Genomic DNA, 16267 nt, shown 5'->3' with positions numbered 1-16267 from the left:
AGGTGATATGCTACAAAGGTAAAATTAAAACAAAAGTATCATTCTAAAACTTGTCACTGCCACAAATTATTTACAAAATTCTGTTACAATCAATGCAATATTAATTTCTCAATTTTCACAATTATACAAACAAGCAAGATTTTGATAATACATTTAAGGTAAATTTAACAGGTTTCACAAGATTTACAAACAAACCATTTAGTTGTCTACATCGTCCTGCAAATTTAGCCAAACTCCTCTTATAAGTAGCGGAATAGTCAAAGCTACTGCACAAGTTTTATTATATAACATTAGGCTGAATTAAACCATTATTTTACAGTGGTAGGCTATCTCACTTACTTCTTAAAGGAGTGAACAGTTGCCTTCAGTCTGGAAAAAATGTAATTTGTGATGAAATGATGCATGGATTACTATAACAGACAATTTAAATTGCGAAATACTTGAAAAGAATTTCTAGATATTTGGGAAAAACCAGATAAAGGTTTTCCAGTCTTCAATTAGTTACATTTCTGGTTACATTACCAGTTGATGAAATAAGACAAAGTAAATGATTAAATCCCTGTAGATTTCCTGAATTGAGTATATTCTTACAAACAGTGGAATCTAATCCAATTTGTAATATTTACTTCACATTGATTGGTGGAGGTAGTATAGCAATACTGACATCTATTGTAAAATGTTGTAACTTTGTAAATGCTTCAATCCAAGGTCAAGCAATGGCCTGCTCATGGAATTCACCAATCAAAGTACTTTTAGTCACTTTCAAGAAGGCCTATGAAGGTAGAATAAAAATTATTGGAAAATAGGAAAACTCTTTGTAGAGTTTAAGAACTTAGCTTGATAGTATTTCCAATACTCATTCCTATCAGAATAGTTCACTTTAATGTTATAGTAGTCTTGTTTCTTCTTCATTCTGTTTGGGGTTCCTAATTAATTTGGAATGAAGATTAATCTACTATCTCTTCAATCTTTATTCTTCTCCCAGGTACAAGAAAACTTGGGACTGATATGACTTTTGTTTACGTTTTCATGATCATTTGTTATTTTAATTAATTGGAATGTATTGATAATGAAATATAGTTTGACTATCATCACTGTCTCGTTGATTCCTCCGCTGGGAGGGGTCACTTCCGTAAACTGGATCGCAGTGAAGAATTTGGCCTTCGGTTGCTACGGTTTGAAGAGGAATCTGCATGAAAATATGAAAGAGATGTTCATTGTAAATGGAACTAGCGCTATGGGTAAATGGTAATGAACTTATGCTGGAACGTTTACACTGCTGAACAATATTACCAGTGTAGCAAGGATATTCTATCATTCTAAACAGTGTATGTATGTATAAAGTAATGAAAGGCACCAAGGAATAGCATAACATCAAAATGGACTGTTTTCTATGATACTGCTTGTTTCTTGCTTAAACTCAAAAAATCTTTAACACAAAAATTGAGTTATTCTGCACTGAATTTTCACCTATATACGATCACAAACACCACCTCCCCAAACATGAAGACCTTGTAAATCTAAGGAAGAAACATATAAGGGTAAACAAAGCAAAGAAATTGGATGATATAAAAAATAAAAAAAAGTAAGCAAGTTTGATGCAGAGCGGGAAACACTTACGAGCAGTGGGAGTTGATGTTTTTGAAGGCGTTCCTAGCCTCACTGGAGATGAGCTCCGATGTCGGCTGGAATTAAGTCTTCTCGGGGAAAGGCTCGTAGGAGGAGAATGAGCTCGCATAGAGGAATTGAATGAGTCGTCTAACTTTTTGGTTTCATGTTCGAGTAACAGGGGATCAAGAGTAGGGTCCCTGGAGACATTATGTAGAGAATCACCTGAGAGGAAAAGAAGATAGGAGTAGAGGGTCAAATCAAAGAAAAAAGATCGCCTAAAAATAACTAAACAAGCATTCAAGGTTTCTTGTTTATGTCAGATGACAATGGTTATATTACTGCCATAATCTACACATAGTTATTAATATTTATGTTTTTACTAAGTTTTTCTTCAAAAAGTCCTCTTTGTGAGAAATATTAAAGAATTTGAAACTTTAGGGCATTACATATATTAGCAATGTGGCATGCAGTACTGTAATATCAAGCAGTGATATTTCTTGAAACTTATATCATCTAATTGCCAGTATTGCATTACAAAAGATTTCTTTCATACACTGTCAATGTTGTTTATTGCCTTTGAGTGTGGTTCTTTAAGTTAAATGAAACACTAAAGCTAATTCAAGAAGTTTAGAATATAATCTTGCTTGATTCTGTCAATGCTGTGTAAAGGAAGCCTTGTGTGGTTCTTGAAGTGTGAATTAAACCCAATAGCTCATTAAAGAAGTTAAGAATGTAATCTTGCTTGATTCTGTCAATGTTGTTTAAGCCTTTGAGTGTGATTCTTTAAGTTGAATGAAACACTAAAGCTAATTAAAGAAGCTTTGAATGTAATCTTGCTTGATTCAGTGTTGTGTAATTCAGCCTTGTGTGATTCTTGAAGTTGAATGAATCACTGGATGCTTCTTTAAAGTATTTTGAAAGTTTTTCTTGCATTAATGTTCTACATCAGAGCAGTTCTCTTGAACAAATAAGAGATGAGGATACTTGCTAAGAAGCAATAATGAATGAGAAATACCTCATTCACCGTAAAGAAAGAAGAAATCATCAAAATAAAATGTGGAAAAAGGAAAAATGGAAATAACTAGGAAAGAAATGCAAGTCATGAAAAAGCTGCAGAAATTTTACGAAAAAAGTTACGGAAAAACGTTGAAATTTGGGATTCTTTGAATTACACAAGTTAAATAAGAACAATAAATATCAAAGAGACCATTTCAGATAAAAGGGGGATTCCCCTTCTCAGGCCAAGTTTTTAAATAAAAGATATCTCACAGTCGACACAACTTTTTGTTCTATCACTTCATCACTGCTGGATAAGGTGTAATGCTGGAATGCAATTGCTGGAAGAACTTCTTTTTAGAAATTTTGACATGCTAAGAAAATGGGGACTTTACTCAAGATGACTTACTTAACATTTGTCTTAAATCTTGGATTTCATCTGTGGTCTTAGAGCTGAGGTTGATGTAGGATTGCCTCTTCTTCATCTCCTTCTCCAACTGGTCACGTAAGATGTTGTTCTGGTAAAAACAAAACACCGGGAGAAGAAATTATTTCAAAGGAGAACAAACGTGAAATTACATTCCCATGCACTAGGTACAATTCTATGCATTCATCCTACCTCACTAAAGGTAATAAAGTTATTCTTACTCTTACTCTTACCTGCTCTTTGAGTCCTTTCACCGTCTGTCTATGAGCCCTTTCTCTGGCTTCCAGGGTCTTCTCAGACTGAGCCTGAGCAGTTCGTAATCTCTCCATCTCGACATCTGTCTCCTGTCTGTGTCTAGTTGTCAGCTCTATAAGTCTGCAAAATATTATACAAAAAACACAAATTTAACATAGACCTAGTCTCAACAAGTGTTCAACTTAAAGCAGCCTTGTGTGGTTTGCTTGGCAATTCTGCCAAATGTACCAAGAAATTAGTCATAATACGATCGTCCTTGATCAAAATTAAGACAACCAAATAGAGGTAAGTAGGTGAATACAATTGTCGACACTCACTTGACTATCGACATTCCATCACTTTTTCATTAGTATTTGTCAAGTGTAAATAGCAAAGTGGAATATATAAAAAAGGTCAACAATTTTTAATTTATTATTTGATATAATAAAAACAATGACCAACTCTAGCTAATGTTCTACATTGTATGGGATTTCAAGTTTTATGTACAATTGATGAACATTGGAAAATGTGATTTAAAGAAACCAAACTGAGAAAGTATTTGTCCACTGCACTGATGAAAGCATTGCTGTCCAGAAACAAAAGACATTCTTATCAATCATTACTCAAGGAGAATATGTTTGCACAAACAGATACCAAACTCAATGTATTATAAAACCTTTTAGAAGGACTCTATCCGCCCCCTCTCTTACCTCTGTGCGTGCTGCTGTTCTGTTTCAGCTAGTGCAGACTGGAGGGTCTGCACCTGTTGCTGGAGCTCAGCAGTTTCCTGTTCCAGGGAAGATACCGATTGGTCTGAGAGTCCTTTGTCAGTTGCAGTCCTTATTGCCATTTCTTCTGTCTTGATTTTCTCCCTTTCGACCTATCAAAATGATAGAGATGGTGAATTAGCTGTTACAATTATATCGAGGGATGGGAGCAACTCTTGTTTGTGGATTAACTATAACTGTATGTCTGAAAATGCTGATGGGAGACAGCACTAGTTTAAAATAGTAAGCACTCAAGCAGGAATATACCTCTGCCTTTATGCCTCTGAAGTTTGCATAGAATGCACATAAAATATAAATAACATACACATAAGATATATATAAATACACATAGAATATAATAAGATACATAAAATACACATAAGATATATATATAAAGTACACAAAGACTACCGAAGAATAGGATATATTACTTCATACAGCAAAAACCTTCATAATAATACTTCACTTTCAATCACCTTGGTGTCTGTTAAGTGGGATTAAAATACGTACACAGCAACTGCCCCCCTCCCCCACCCCACCCCTGTTAGCCATCCCAGGTAGAATCTTACAGGTGAACACCTTTTGAAAGTTCTCTTGCTGTAGTTTAATATTTTCAAATCACTGTGATCTAAGCCACAGGTTTATCATCAATGGTTTGTTTGAATGCTTTAAGCTTACTTTATCTAACGTCTTCTTGAGAGCTGTTTTGTCCTTCTCAAGCCTTCCAGAGCTCCTCTCTAGTTCCCGTTTGTCCGCCTCTAAGTTGGCATAGGCCCTCTGTAGGGTCCCTACCTGTTCCTGGAGGGTACGTTTCTCAGACTGGAGACGGTGGACCTGCTCCAGGGCCTTGTCCTCCGCTGATTGTCTTTGTTTCAAAAGCTGTTAATTGAAGAAAATATAGATAACTCAACCTAAAGAATAACTGGCAAACTTCGACAGAAAAAAAAATACTTTGAAAAATGTCTGATGACCATATGATAGCATAATGATCCAGGGGTTCTAAAATGTATTAGGCTTTGCAAGCACATTGCTTATGATACTTGTTTGCAGAGCACCAGGAGACAGTTTGGTTATACAAGATCAGCAGAGAGAGACATTGGATATATAACATCCTAGGTTGACTAATCACTCTTACACCCCTAAGGGAGGAATAAGGCAAGGTCACCTTTCCATACAGCTTTTAATACCCTTCTTGATCCTAAACTTGTCAAGAGAGAGGAAACCATACCTCATGTGAGGTCCTGAGTTGTTGATCTAGTTCGCTACCCCTCAGCTCGGTTTCCGATGCCTCGTTCTGAATCTGCTGAACTTTCTCCATTAATTGATGATTTTGTCTCTTGGCATCGGATGCTGATTGCCTGATAAAGAAGTGAGTAAGATGTTTCTACAAATGTGTTTATTATAAATTGACTATTGACTGGCTCTTTTTCAATCTATTGTCAATAGAAAATATTTTCGAGATGCGTTATCAAGATCATCTGTGACAGTCTTGATGAGATGAGGAGTCATGGGAAGCTACTGCCCATGGTCCATTGGGGGGGGGGGGGCAAAGGGAAATGTGCAGGGTCCCAGTAAAGTTGGGATGCAAAATAGTGTATTTTCATGTAACACTTTACGGAAGCATGAAGCATGGGGAGGAGAGGGTGGGGGAGGGGGTGGGGTAGGTGAAGGGATGGGAATGGGGGGGCAAGGACACAATTGTCCTCCAGACCTTAGCTGGTTCTAGTTACCCTCTGTCTGTAACCAATGACAATGTTTTGTATTTAACAATGTAACAGTAGATTAAATGAAAAGCACACAGAGACTAGAGTGGTTGAGTTGCGAGTGTGGGATGGGGGAGGGGGGGGTGTGGGTCATAGTCATAGTCATTTTTCTTACCTGGCTGCATCTAGCCTCTCCTGGAGTACCCGTCTGTCCTGTTCGCTGCTGGCTAGACTCTGTTGTGTCTGCCTGAGTCTCTCTTCCATCTGGTGGGACTCCATGGTGCTGTCATTCAGCGTCAGGGACAGATTCTGCAATTTGTCCTTCAGTTGGCTTTCGTCGTTTTCGCTCTTTGCGAGGGCGCCAGACAGTCTATCAATAGTCAGCTGCAGGGAGGTGTTCTTACTCTCCAGGTCGTGAATCTGCCGCATCAAGCCCTCGATACGTTCTTGTTGAACCTTCATTGCAAAGTGAAATGTGAAAGATTATTATAATAATCATTTCTCCATATTTGGTCATCAGTTCTAGAACTTTCGGTAAACCAAACAAGTATTTACTCACAATCAGACCCTGATTGGTCAAATTACGGTCATCTCTCTTGTAAACAAAAGCACTAATTAGTTGTACGTAATCATTGTTAAAATTTTGTCACCCATTCCATATTTTCTTAATACTATTTATCAAAAACAAAACGGCAAACTGAAATTTGCAAGAACAATTTGTAGGTCATACTAATGTATTTTGCATTGCTAAGAAAATTTAGTATCAATTTTGTTATAAAATCAATGCCAAATTCGGCTTTTGTTTAATTTTGTCATTGTTTTGTATCACATTAACAGTCCCTCCCGTTCTTTTTCAGCATGCTTAATTTGCCAAAAGTTTACTCAATCCCCTCCCCCACCCAATGTTTCAATGACCACCTGTTTCCACAGACTGCCATGAGCTCACACCAGTCATAAAACCCTTTTCATGCATCTCCATCCCCTCCAGACTGCCTCCTCCCGTCATTCCTGTCTCACTCACCTGACACTCTGTAATCTTGTCATTCATATTCAGCTGTAGCCTCTGATAATCTCCCTCTACAGCCCGTTTCTTCAGTTCCAGTTGAGTTCCCCGGTTGTCCCCGGCCTCCACCATCTCCTTCAGCTGCTTCTTCTCCGCCTCTAACTTCTGCTCCCTCTGCTGCATCTTGGCAACCTTATCCTGCAGCCCCCTCTTGTCACTCTCGGAGCCTTGCACCGACCGTTCCATCGTGTGGATCTTCTCTAGCAGTCCCTTGCGCTCTCGTTCGTTTCGGCGCAGTGTCTCCTCCTGAAGCATGAGGGCCGTCTGGGCGCTGCTGAGGCGGCCGTCCGCTCCTCTCTTCCCTTCCTCAGCCTCCCCTAATGACCTCTGGACTTGCTGAAGTCTGTCTTCTATCTGGGCTCGGCTCACTTCCATTTCAGCCATCTCTTGCTGCGAATGCGATAGTCTAGCTTGAGCTTCGTCCTAAAAGAGAGAGGAGAAGAAGAAGACGCCGTTATTGAGATTAAAAGAGGCAATAACTACATCCTAGGAGAGGAAGAAGAAGCAATAATAGAGATTAAAACAGACAAGAACTTGTACAGGCTTCTCTGGCATTTCAACGTCTTCATTGTCACAATCTCTATGGTCCTTGGGGAGGATCTACGACTTCTTCTTGCAAACCTAAGCAATTACTGTGCACTTCCAACCATTTTCGCTAACATTTAACTCAAACAACCGTTGTTGCCCGAGAATGCTATGCAGCAATTCTTCTAGCCCAGAAATGTTCCCAAAGCTAGCAGTTAGCCAAAATGACTTAGTAACAACAATAACTGCTGCAGACTTTACTTTTGGATGAGTATCATGTTAGGCTAAGGTAAATCTGTAATGTAAGTGTGTAGGCCTAAGCTCAGTGTTGTATCATTTATTTTAAAAAACTAGCCAATTGTTGAAGTATCGAGCATCAACTGTGAGACTGCTAACAAACTCAGTGAAGTTTAATGTACACTATTCAATCTCATGTACTTTTGTGACCAGAAAAGACTTTCATATTACAACCATTTCCTTGGAATAATATCATATTTTGACCTTATAGACAGTACAGAATTTACTTCCAACGCAGTGTTATGCTAGTAAAGTTGTCATGGTGATAGTTTAAATCCTGCAATCCTACAGCAAATCTTCTTTTCATAATTTAGCTCACTTCACTGCAATTCACTCCCTCTGTGAATTTGAAATTTGACTCCTTGTTGCAAGACTATAATCCAAATCAAAGAAAATTTCTCTTTATTCAGCCCTCTCTCATTACATTTTAGTGGTATGTACTTGCTATATCTTTGTGAAGCAATCAAGGTCTTTGCTTATCTGGAATTTTATTTAGCACCATGTCAATATATCCTCTGAGGCAATTTCATCATCGGTATATATCCCAGAGTCATCAACTTCTTTGTGAAATTTAGATCTTGCAAGATCTGCTAACTCACCCTTTCCTTCTCTATCCCTTTCAGCCTTTGCGCAAAATCTCGGAGAGCTATACGGATCGTCTCTGGGTCGATCTCCAAGACAGTCTGGTCCATCTTGGATGGTGACGTACTCCTGTCTGGACTGAGAGGGCGCTCTGCAAGATCTGGCGAACCGGTGCGAGGGATGGGACTGCCACGCCCATCAGTGGTGGTAGCGTAGGTGTTATCAAATCCTGGGGTGAGCAAAAAAAAACAAAATATTGCAATATCTCAAAGCAGTCCCACAATTGAAAGAAAAAATTCAAGTCAAAGTTCACAATATTAATACTTACATGAAGGAAAGCTGTATTACCCACAATAACCTTGAGAAGCTTGTGACTAAGACAGCAATTTACAATAATAGGGACAAATTAATATTCCTTCAAACATGTAGTCACATGACTTGATACGGTGGAAAAATTTGATCACTTTTTGAAAATTGACATCATTAGAAATGATTCATAATCAAGTCAAATTTGAATCTAGAAATTTCCCTAAAGGGAAATTTTGCATTTTGTCTATAATTTTACCAATCATAACAAGTGTTATTCAAGATAAGAAAAGAACCTGAAACTTATCATGCGTTATTAATTTGAAATTGTGTTAAATTCTACGAGATATCCCTTTCCACTTAAATATCAGCATTAGTTAATAACTTCACCCCAACCAATCGTCTGTTTCTTACCCTTGTGGGGAGACCTAGCTCTTCTCCTCGTCGGGCTTCGAGACCGTTTACCGAAAGCCGGGCTGTCTGACGACAGGTCTGCGGCTCCGATTCCCAGCGTCCTTCTCAAAGATGAGTTAATACTGTTAAGTTTAAACTCTACCTCTTGCTTTGCTCCTGGAACGATACGCAGCAGCAAAGAAGAGACGTTACGTTCATGATAACAACACATTCACACAATACCTCTACAAAAACTCAGACACATACCATCCCATGAGAAGGAAGTTTTATGTTGGTCAGGTTTCTCTCCAAAGTTAGACTTTAGTACATATGGTAATTACTTTACTGCATTAGGGCAGGTATGACATTAACTAAAAACTTCGAAAAACTTCAATTCATCCTGTTCGGTTAAGACATCTTAACACAGGCAAAGCAGCCTTCAACAACTTAACAGCAGAAGTTGCTAGACAATTGCCAATCTGCATAAAGGCCTCTAGGCACACTTTGTTATTGCCAGCTAAGTGATTATGCTAATTATCTTCTTTTAGTACATTTCTGGATGCAAGGTACTCACAAGACTCTATAAGAACTGATTTTGAAAGTACATGTTGTAGTGTTTGTTCAAAGAAAACTACAAATTAATTTGGTCAAAGCAGTTTGATTTCATTGGGATTCTGCATAAACTACCTACAAGTGAAAAGCAGTAAGCTTTTCTGGGACCTCTATCTCAACAGTTTCCTTCCTCCTGCACAAAAGCTTCCCCTCATCTCACTCTAAAGATGTTTACCTTCAATCTGGGCTAGCTGCGCCTCAAGACCATTCACACGCCCCTCGGCAGCGCTCAGCTTCAGTTTCAGTTCGGCCAGCTCTCCCTTGGTGTTCTCCAGGGCGTTGTCTGTGTTCCTCAATCGATCCATGATCTTCCTCTCCATGTTCTTACCCTCGTCGAGTGACATGGTGAAGTCCTTCTCCTTAATCCTAAACTCTTCCTCCATCTCAGAGTTGTCTCGCTTTAGGTTTCTGACTTCCTTGCGAGCATCTTCTCGTTCTGCCTCTGTCTCTAGGACCTATAGATTTTTAGAACAAAATAAAAAAATTCATAAATTATCCATGATGGTAACCTCAACAGGACAAGTTGAAAGTTGCTCATAAGGTATATTTGACTAAGTTACAAAAAGAGAGATATATGTGCAGTAATGTCACATGTATGCTGGACATTTAGTTTTCAAGATTATACACATTACTGAATGTTTAGGTTAGGAAAGCTTTCTGAAAGCGAAACCGCTGATTACATCATCGGCGACGTATGTTACATTACTTAACAACATAATAATCAGCTGTGACTTCCAAACGGTCTGCCTATAGCTGATTGGTTGATTCGTATAATGCTTTGAAACTTGACTTGACTTCTTACGTCACTTAAAGTCATCCAAAATTCCTTGTGTCTGTTGCGATGAAACTTTCACGTTTACGGAGCATTCTTAGAATAAGATATTGAGAAACTCAAGAATTCTGAGTTTACAAAGATTGTGATGCATTTATGCATTAATTTGCATAATTAGTTTGCATCTCATTATCATGTACTCTGATTCCTTATTCCAGGTCTATCACTTGATGAAACCCAAAACAGTGATAAGTAAAATGCTTGGTTGATAATCAGGAAATATCAAAACTAACTTTTTGCTTCAGAGCCTGATTTTCCTTTCTAATCTCCTCTTCCTTCTCTGCCTCTCGAGCAAGTTTCTCTTGAAGCTCCATAACTTCCTGCATCTTCTTGGTTTGGTCTCCTTCCAGTACCTTCAGCTGTAAGCCGGCATTTAACAAAGAGATCGCAGAAATGTTTCACATATTTCAAATATTTGACATGATATATATACACACAATCAAGGATACAGTACAATTGATATTTAAATTGAACCATAAATAATAATTGCAAAAAGGAACAGTTTTTGAAAATGATATCAAGGAAATAAAATCAACTCATAATTGTAAAAAGCAGTATCTTGGAAAAGAACATGCATTCTTATACAAGAAGTTTTAAAAATAGTGTCATGGTATCTTTCCAATGATACACAACATTATCACCTGGTGAGAGTCTGATGTTATTGAAGGGTTCACCATGGAAACAATAATGACATAGGGGAAACACAAATCCCTTGACAAGAGACAAAAGCAGCAGGAAAAAAGTGGAAAAAAAGTCCTGCAGTTTTCATTTGAATGTCAAAGCGATGAGTGTATCAATAATATTCATTCTCCAATTTATCAGGGGGTGGGGGGGAGGGGCTAAAGAGTACACCTATCCAATGTTTCAAGCATCATGCAGACCCCTTAAATTTATGAATACAACTATGTGTTCAGAGTCTTGTAATCTGTATCTCTGCTGTCAAGTTTTAATAGATTGGGACAAACCTGTCTTCTCAGCTCTTGGAGATCTCTCCTTGCCTCCAGCCTTGATTTCTCAACCTCACGTAGGCTATTCCTTAGTTCTCCAGCTTCCTTCTGAATCCCTGCCTTAGCATCTTCCAACCCTAGAGAAAGGAAATTTAAAAGAGATGAGTGCCTCCAAAGGTTGAGGGAAAGTTAATCTGTAGTATGTCGGTGCACTACGCGGTTACTACAAGCCGGGGAAAATATTACATTTGTCAATGTTTCTGCGATTAATTTCAGCTTCTTGTGTCAGTCATGATATTTCCTTCAATAACTGTGAAAACTTTGTGAATTTTTTTTAAAATTTATTACATTTTAAGTTATATATATCTATGATTAAAAGTCTGTTCATAGCAGTTTTCATTATGCTGTAGATTTCAATTTTCCAAATGCCTACTACATTTTATATATTTAAATTTTCTCTTAAGCTTTCGGTTGGAAACTTTGAGGAGTTGCATGAAAGAGTTTGATCATAAAGTGGGAGAGTGGGTCAGGAGGGGTGGAAGTTGAGCACCTCATCCACCCTTTATGCTTCCCTATGATCATGGTAAACACTTTGAATCAACTCATCACTATTAACTATCCTTGGTCACTTAGTATATCCATGGTGACTAAAAATCACAATTTCCATCTATTGAAACACGGCTTAAGAGATATGTAGGAAGGTTATTTAACGTATATACAAGGATGCCACAAGGGATAGGAGGACGCTTCAAGGGATATACACAGACATTTCCAGGGGTATACAGGGATGCTTAAATGGGAATAAAACCATCTCTCACAGGAGAACAAAGTTGATTTGAGGAATATTGGAGGATGCCTCAAAAATATAGAGGGATGTTTCAAGGGATATGAAAGAACTCAGGGGATATAAAAGAGCAACTCAGGGGATAACACAAACAACAACTCAGGGGAAATAAAGGGATACACTATCTGATGTTCCTTCCCTCCATCACACCTACCAGCTATCTTCTTGCCCTGATCGTCCACATTTCTCTTCAGCTGGATACGCTCAGCTTCGTTCTTTTTGATCTTGTCTCTCAGCTCCTCGTTGGCCTGACCAATGGCGTCCTTCTCCCTGGCCACGTCATTGAGATTACGTTTGGTGTCGAGGTTCTCCTTTCGTACCTTCTCTTTGGCTTCGTCGCCTGTATTTCAATAGAAGTAACAAAGATTTAAGTGCTTAAAACCATACTTTGTAATATCCTCCCCTCTCTCTCCCTCCCTTCTTCCCTCCCTCCTCTCCTCCCTCAGGGAACACAGAGTACCATTTATGCAATGATACTGTGACAGTTTTATACCTGTAGTAATGGAGCAGTTACATGAAATGATGTTTGGTGAATTTATCAACAGAAACTTATTCTGCCAAACACTCTACCAAACAGGACACTACTCTTATTTGTTATCATTTTTGATCAATTTTGTGAAACTGCTGCAAAAAGCACATAACTAAAAACAAAGCTTGTTAAAGACACTGTTCACATTTTAAACAAATTTTCTTTCTTTGAAATATTTTTTGGTACCAAATCCTCACAGGGACTTTAATACATAAATTCTTGAGTTAATTATTGTCCATCATTTTTTAACAGAAAAAGCAAAAAATGTACCACTGTACCTTCTCTGATTTTCCTGTGAGCGTCTATCAAGTCCCTCCTGACATTATCCCTGGCTTCTTCCACCATCTTGAGTTGAGTTTTAAGTTCGTTGACCTCCCGTTGCACGGACTCCTTGGCCTTTTGAAGGTCCTTCAGCTGTGCATTCAGTTCCTTGACTTGAGCCTCGTGTGCATCACTACAAAGTTATTCAAAGATAAAAAAGACGATGGGTTTAAGTGGAAAATTTTGAGCTACCCTATATTATTTTTGAGACTGTTTTAAGTAACAAATACATTTTTAATTTTCACAAAGATTATTTGGTCAGAAAATTATGCAAGTTTTCACCAGTGGTAGTACATTTTTACTTTGTGGCATTCTTACTTATAACTAAACTGATTACTTCTGTATAGCAGCTAACCGTCCCATCTTTGCCAGACATTTAAAAAACTTTTCGAACAAACTAAAATCAGCTGTCAGCATTTGTTGCTTAAAATCTAACACGGACAAATAGTGATGGTGACTTAAACAGAATATCTTAAAGGAAAATATGTAAAATAAAAAACCAATAAACAAAAATAAAAAGATAAAGATGGAATTAACAAGAGCCCAATGGACAGTATTGTTCCTTGCTTAGTGGAATATTCAAGTGTTGTATGTCATAACCCAATATCATAATATTTATGCCACATGTTCCAGCTAGTAACCAACAACTGTATTCCAAGTTTGGACACAATCTGAATTAAGGTTGTGGATTTATTGCAATTGAAAGAGTTTTGCCCCACAACCTAATTAATATTCATAAGTTCTACGCCAAACACGATAGGGCACACATTCTCACTATAATACATCGGACCAAAGCAATTGTCACAGACATACACACACGCACACACACCCAAACACGCCATGACTACATAGGTTAATTTGCTTCCAGCAAGGAACCAAAAACTGATGATACTGCCTTACTTTGCTTCTTCGAATTTTGACCTGAGATCTTTGATGTCATCTTGTGCTGCATTCAGAGCTTCCTGGAGATAAGAAAGACAGAAAAGCAGAAAACATGTGATACATCTTCTGGTAAAGAACATCTCCTTAGAAGCTTACTTTATTAATTAACGGCACTTCCTCTTAACGAACTAGAGATAAGTGACACAAAATCCTGTCAAATTATGCCAGTAAAACAGAGTACTCCATCTGTCACAGAATAGCAGCAAGATATCACAAATTATTGAAAATTTATATGAAAACAAAACTTGGTAATAACAGAAATTGCTATGCAGAATGTAAAACACTGCATCGATGCCTGATCAAGTAAGGAACCAATACATCTGACCAATGCTTTGTATCGTACCTTGTCTTGTTCTGCTTTGCTGAAAGTTTCACGCTTGACTCGGTCCATTTCCATCGAAGCGTTGGCCATTTCTCGCTGAGTATTGTTCAATTTCTCCAGCAGCTGGTTCTTCTCCGTCTCCGCCATCGAGAGAGACTGTCGATCGAATAATATTCAAAGAGACGTCACTTTAACACAAGTTAATTCTATTAGCACTGTAACCTTTACCAGTTTGTGCTTGAGATGAATCTTGTTTCAGTTAATGTACGTCTCTCATGCCTAACAATAGCTTATTGAGGTTTAAGTTGAAAACTTCTCAGCAATCAGAAACAGTTTGGGTAGATATACTGACATTTAATAATAACAAATATAATAATGATGAAATAGTCATAATAATAAATAACAGTAACAAATGTTTAAATATATTGCAGAATTGATCCATTACATAACAAAACACATCAACACTTTGCCTACTCATGTAAACTCTTGATAGATAAACCTAGCCCAATCTTCTTTGCAAAACAGAAACTAGGCTGCTGTAGGTATATTGTCCATGGAGGCTACCTATCAGCTTATTCTGGCATTCGGTGTTTATAGAACACCATTAAACTCTCACAAATACTTCAATTCAAGAATGCAAAATGGAACTTTAAGATTGAATAAAAACGATTGAAGACTCAATTAAATTTCAATTGAAATTAACCATTTTGATTCCTTGACATACCTGTTGTCTGTCATTCTCTGCTATCAGCAAACTCTCGTCTCTGTCCCTCTGTAAGTTTGCCATCTCCTCTCGCAGGCCCTCCAGCTCTTCCTCATACTGCGCCACCATCTCGTCCTTGTCTTCTCCTCCCTTCTGCAGCAGCACCTCCTTCTCTGCCTCTAGCTCAATCTGCATACTCTCCTGACGGGATAAAAAAACAAAAATGATGTATAGATAAATAGATAGAAAACTTTATTGTCCATTTCAGAAAACAAAAATGGAAAATGATTTCCCATCGACAGTAAACAATAGAACAGTAGTGAATACAAACAGAACCATACAATAAACAAACTATTAGTGAACAACTATGAGAATAAAACTAAATAAGCAGAACCAGAACAGTAACAGAAGCAGCACAGAGAGCTGCAAGTGACAGATCAGCAAGTGACAGATGAGACATACAAAGTGCCAATTCTCTTTATGGAAGTTTTTTCAATTTTAATTTTCATCAATTTGTTTTTCACTTTTCTTAACAAAATGGCACCTGGGCAAATTGAATTATTCAGAATTGCATGGAATCATCGTCACCTTACTATTAATTTTTGTCATTTGATGAACAAAGGGTGATAAAATGATAGACGAGTCCATTCCTTGTCTTTGTTAAAGTGATTGCTTTGTGGTTGTAGTTTGATTGAGATTCATAGAAAACAATCAAGTTTCTGTTTATTGTTATTTTTGTTACCTTTTCTCTTATAAGTCTTTCTACATCTTCCTCATGAACCTGTTCTTCCTTCTTCAGGGCAAGCTGAGAATCCCTCTCCATCTGTGACATCGTCTGTTTCAAGTTCTCCACATCCTGCGCGTGGCGAGCAAGCTCAACTTCTAATTCTTTCTGGACGCGGTTAAGTTCCACTAGAGGTGAGAGAACGCACAAAAATGACGAATGTTTTTACCTTTTAAACTAAACCTTAACTACTCATACTGTATGTAGAGATATGGCCACTAAGGAAAATGACTTATTAGGAAAAAGCTGCAAACTGTTCTTTTGATTTTCAATTTTGCTTTTATCATGTTATTATAAGATACCTAACAACTCAAAATGTGTGTGGTTAAAGCAGAGAGTGAGTAGCAATCATAAGATAAACTAAAGAAAAAACACTATCAGTAAAATTTTTGTTTTTCAAGTCCTGGTTTCTGCTGTTTAATGAGTATTCCTCAACAATGATTTGCCATTTCTTGGAAGCCATTTCTTCCAAAGTGGGAGGGGGTGGAGTAGGGAAGGGGAAGGGGGAGGGAAGTGAAGGGTAGGGG

General features: G+C 37.8%; 1 protein-coding gene across 7 annotated transcripts in view; it reads right to left on the bottom strand.

The window, feature by feature from the left end:
• Positions 1-895: 895 nt before the first annotated feature.
• The window catches only part of LOC139976445 (uncharacterized), a 50305-nt gene continuing 34933 nt past the window's right edge, over positions 896-16267 (bottom strand). For all 7 annotated transcript variants that reach the window (XM_071985179.1, XM_071985178.1, XM_071985180.1 and 4 more), the window contains 20 exons: positions 15699-15868; positions 14978-15157; positions 14275-14409; positions 13890-13951; positions 12947-13122; positions 12294-12479; positions 11314-11432; positions 10582-10707; positions 9692-9971; positions 8926-9081; positions 8223-8434; positions 6760-7224; positions 5914-6194; positions 5264-5393; positions 4714-4914; positions 3979-4148; positions 3268-3409; positions 3017-3125; positions 1621-1833; positions 896-1189 (listed from right to left, as the gene is read on the bottom strand). In XM_071985179.1, the coding sequence (XP_071841280.1) occupies positions 1125-1189; positions 1621-1833; positions 3017-3125; positions 3268-3409; positions 3979-4148; positions 4714-4914; positions 5264-5393; positions 5914-6194; positions 6760-7224; positions 8223-8434; positions 8926-9081; positions 9692-9971; positions 10582-10707; positions 11314-11432; positions 12294-12479; positions 12947-13122; positions 13890-13951; positions 14275-14409; positions 14978-15157; positions 15699-15868 (3578 nt within the window). In that variant the 3' untranslated portion in view covers positions 896-1124. The remainder of the gene's footprint in view (positions 1190-1620; positions 1834-3016; positions 3126-3267; positions 3410-3978; positions 4149-4713; positions 4915-5263; positions 5394-5913; positions 6195-6759; positions 7225-8222; positions 8435-8925; positions 9082-9691; positions 9972-10581; positions 10708-11313; positions 11433-12293; positions 12480-12946; positions 13123-13889; positions 13952-14274; positions 14410-14977; positions 15158-15698; positions 15869-16267) is intronic.

This window comes from Apostichopus japonicus, chromosome 11 (genome assembly GCF_037975245.1).
Source record: "Apostichopus japonicus isolate 1M-3 chromosome 11, ASM3797524v1, whole genome shotgun sequence".
NCBI lineage: Eukaryota > Metazoa > Echinodermata > Holothuroidea > Aspidochirotida > Stichopodidae > Apostichopus > Apostichopus japonicus.
The sequence above is the reverse complement of the archived record's forward strand: the minus strand, read 5'-3'. Positions and strand labels throughout refer to the sequence as shown.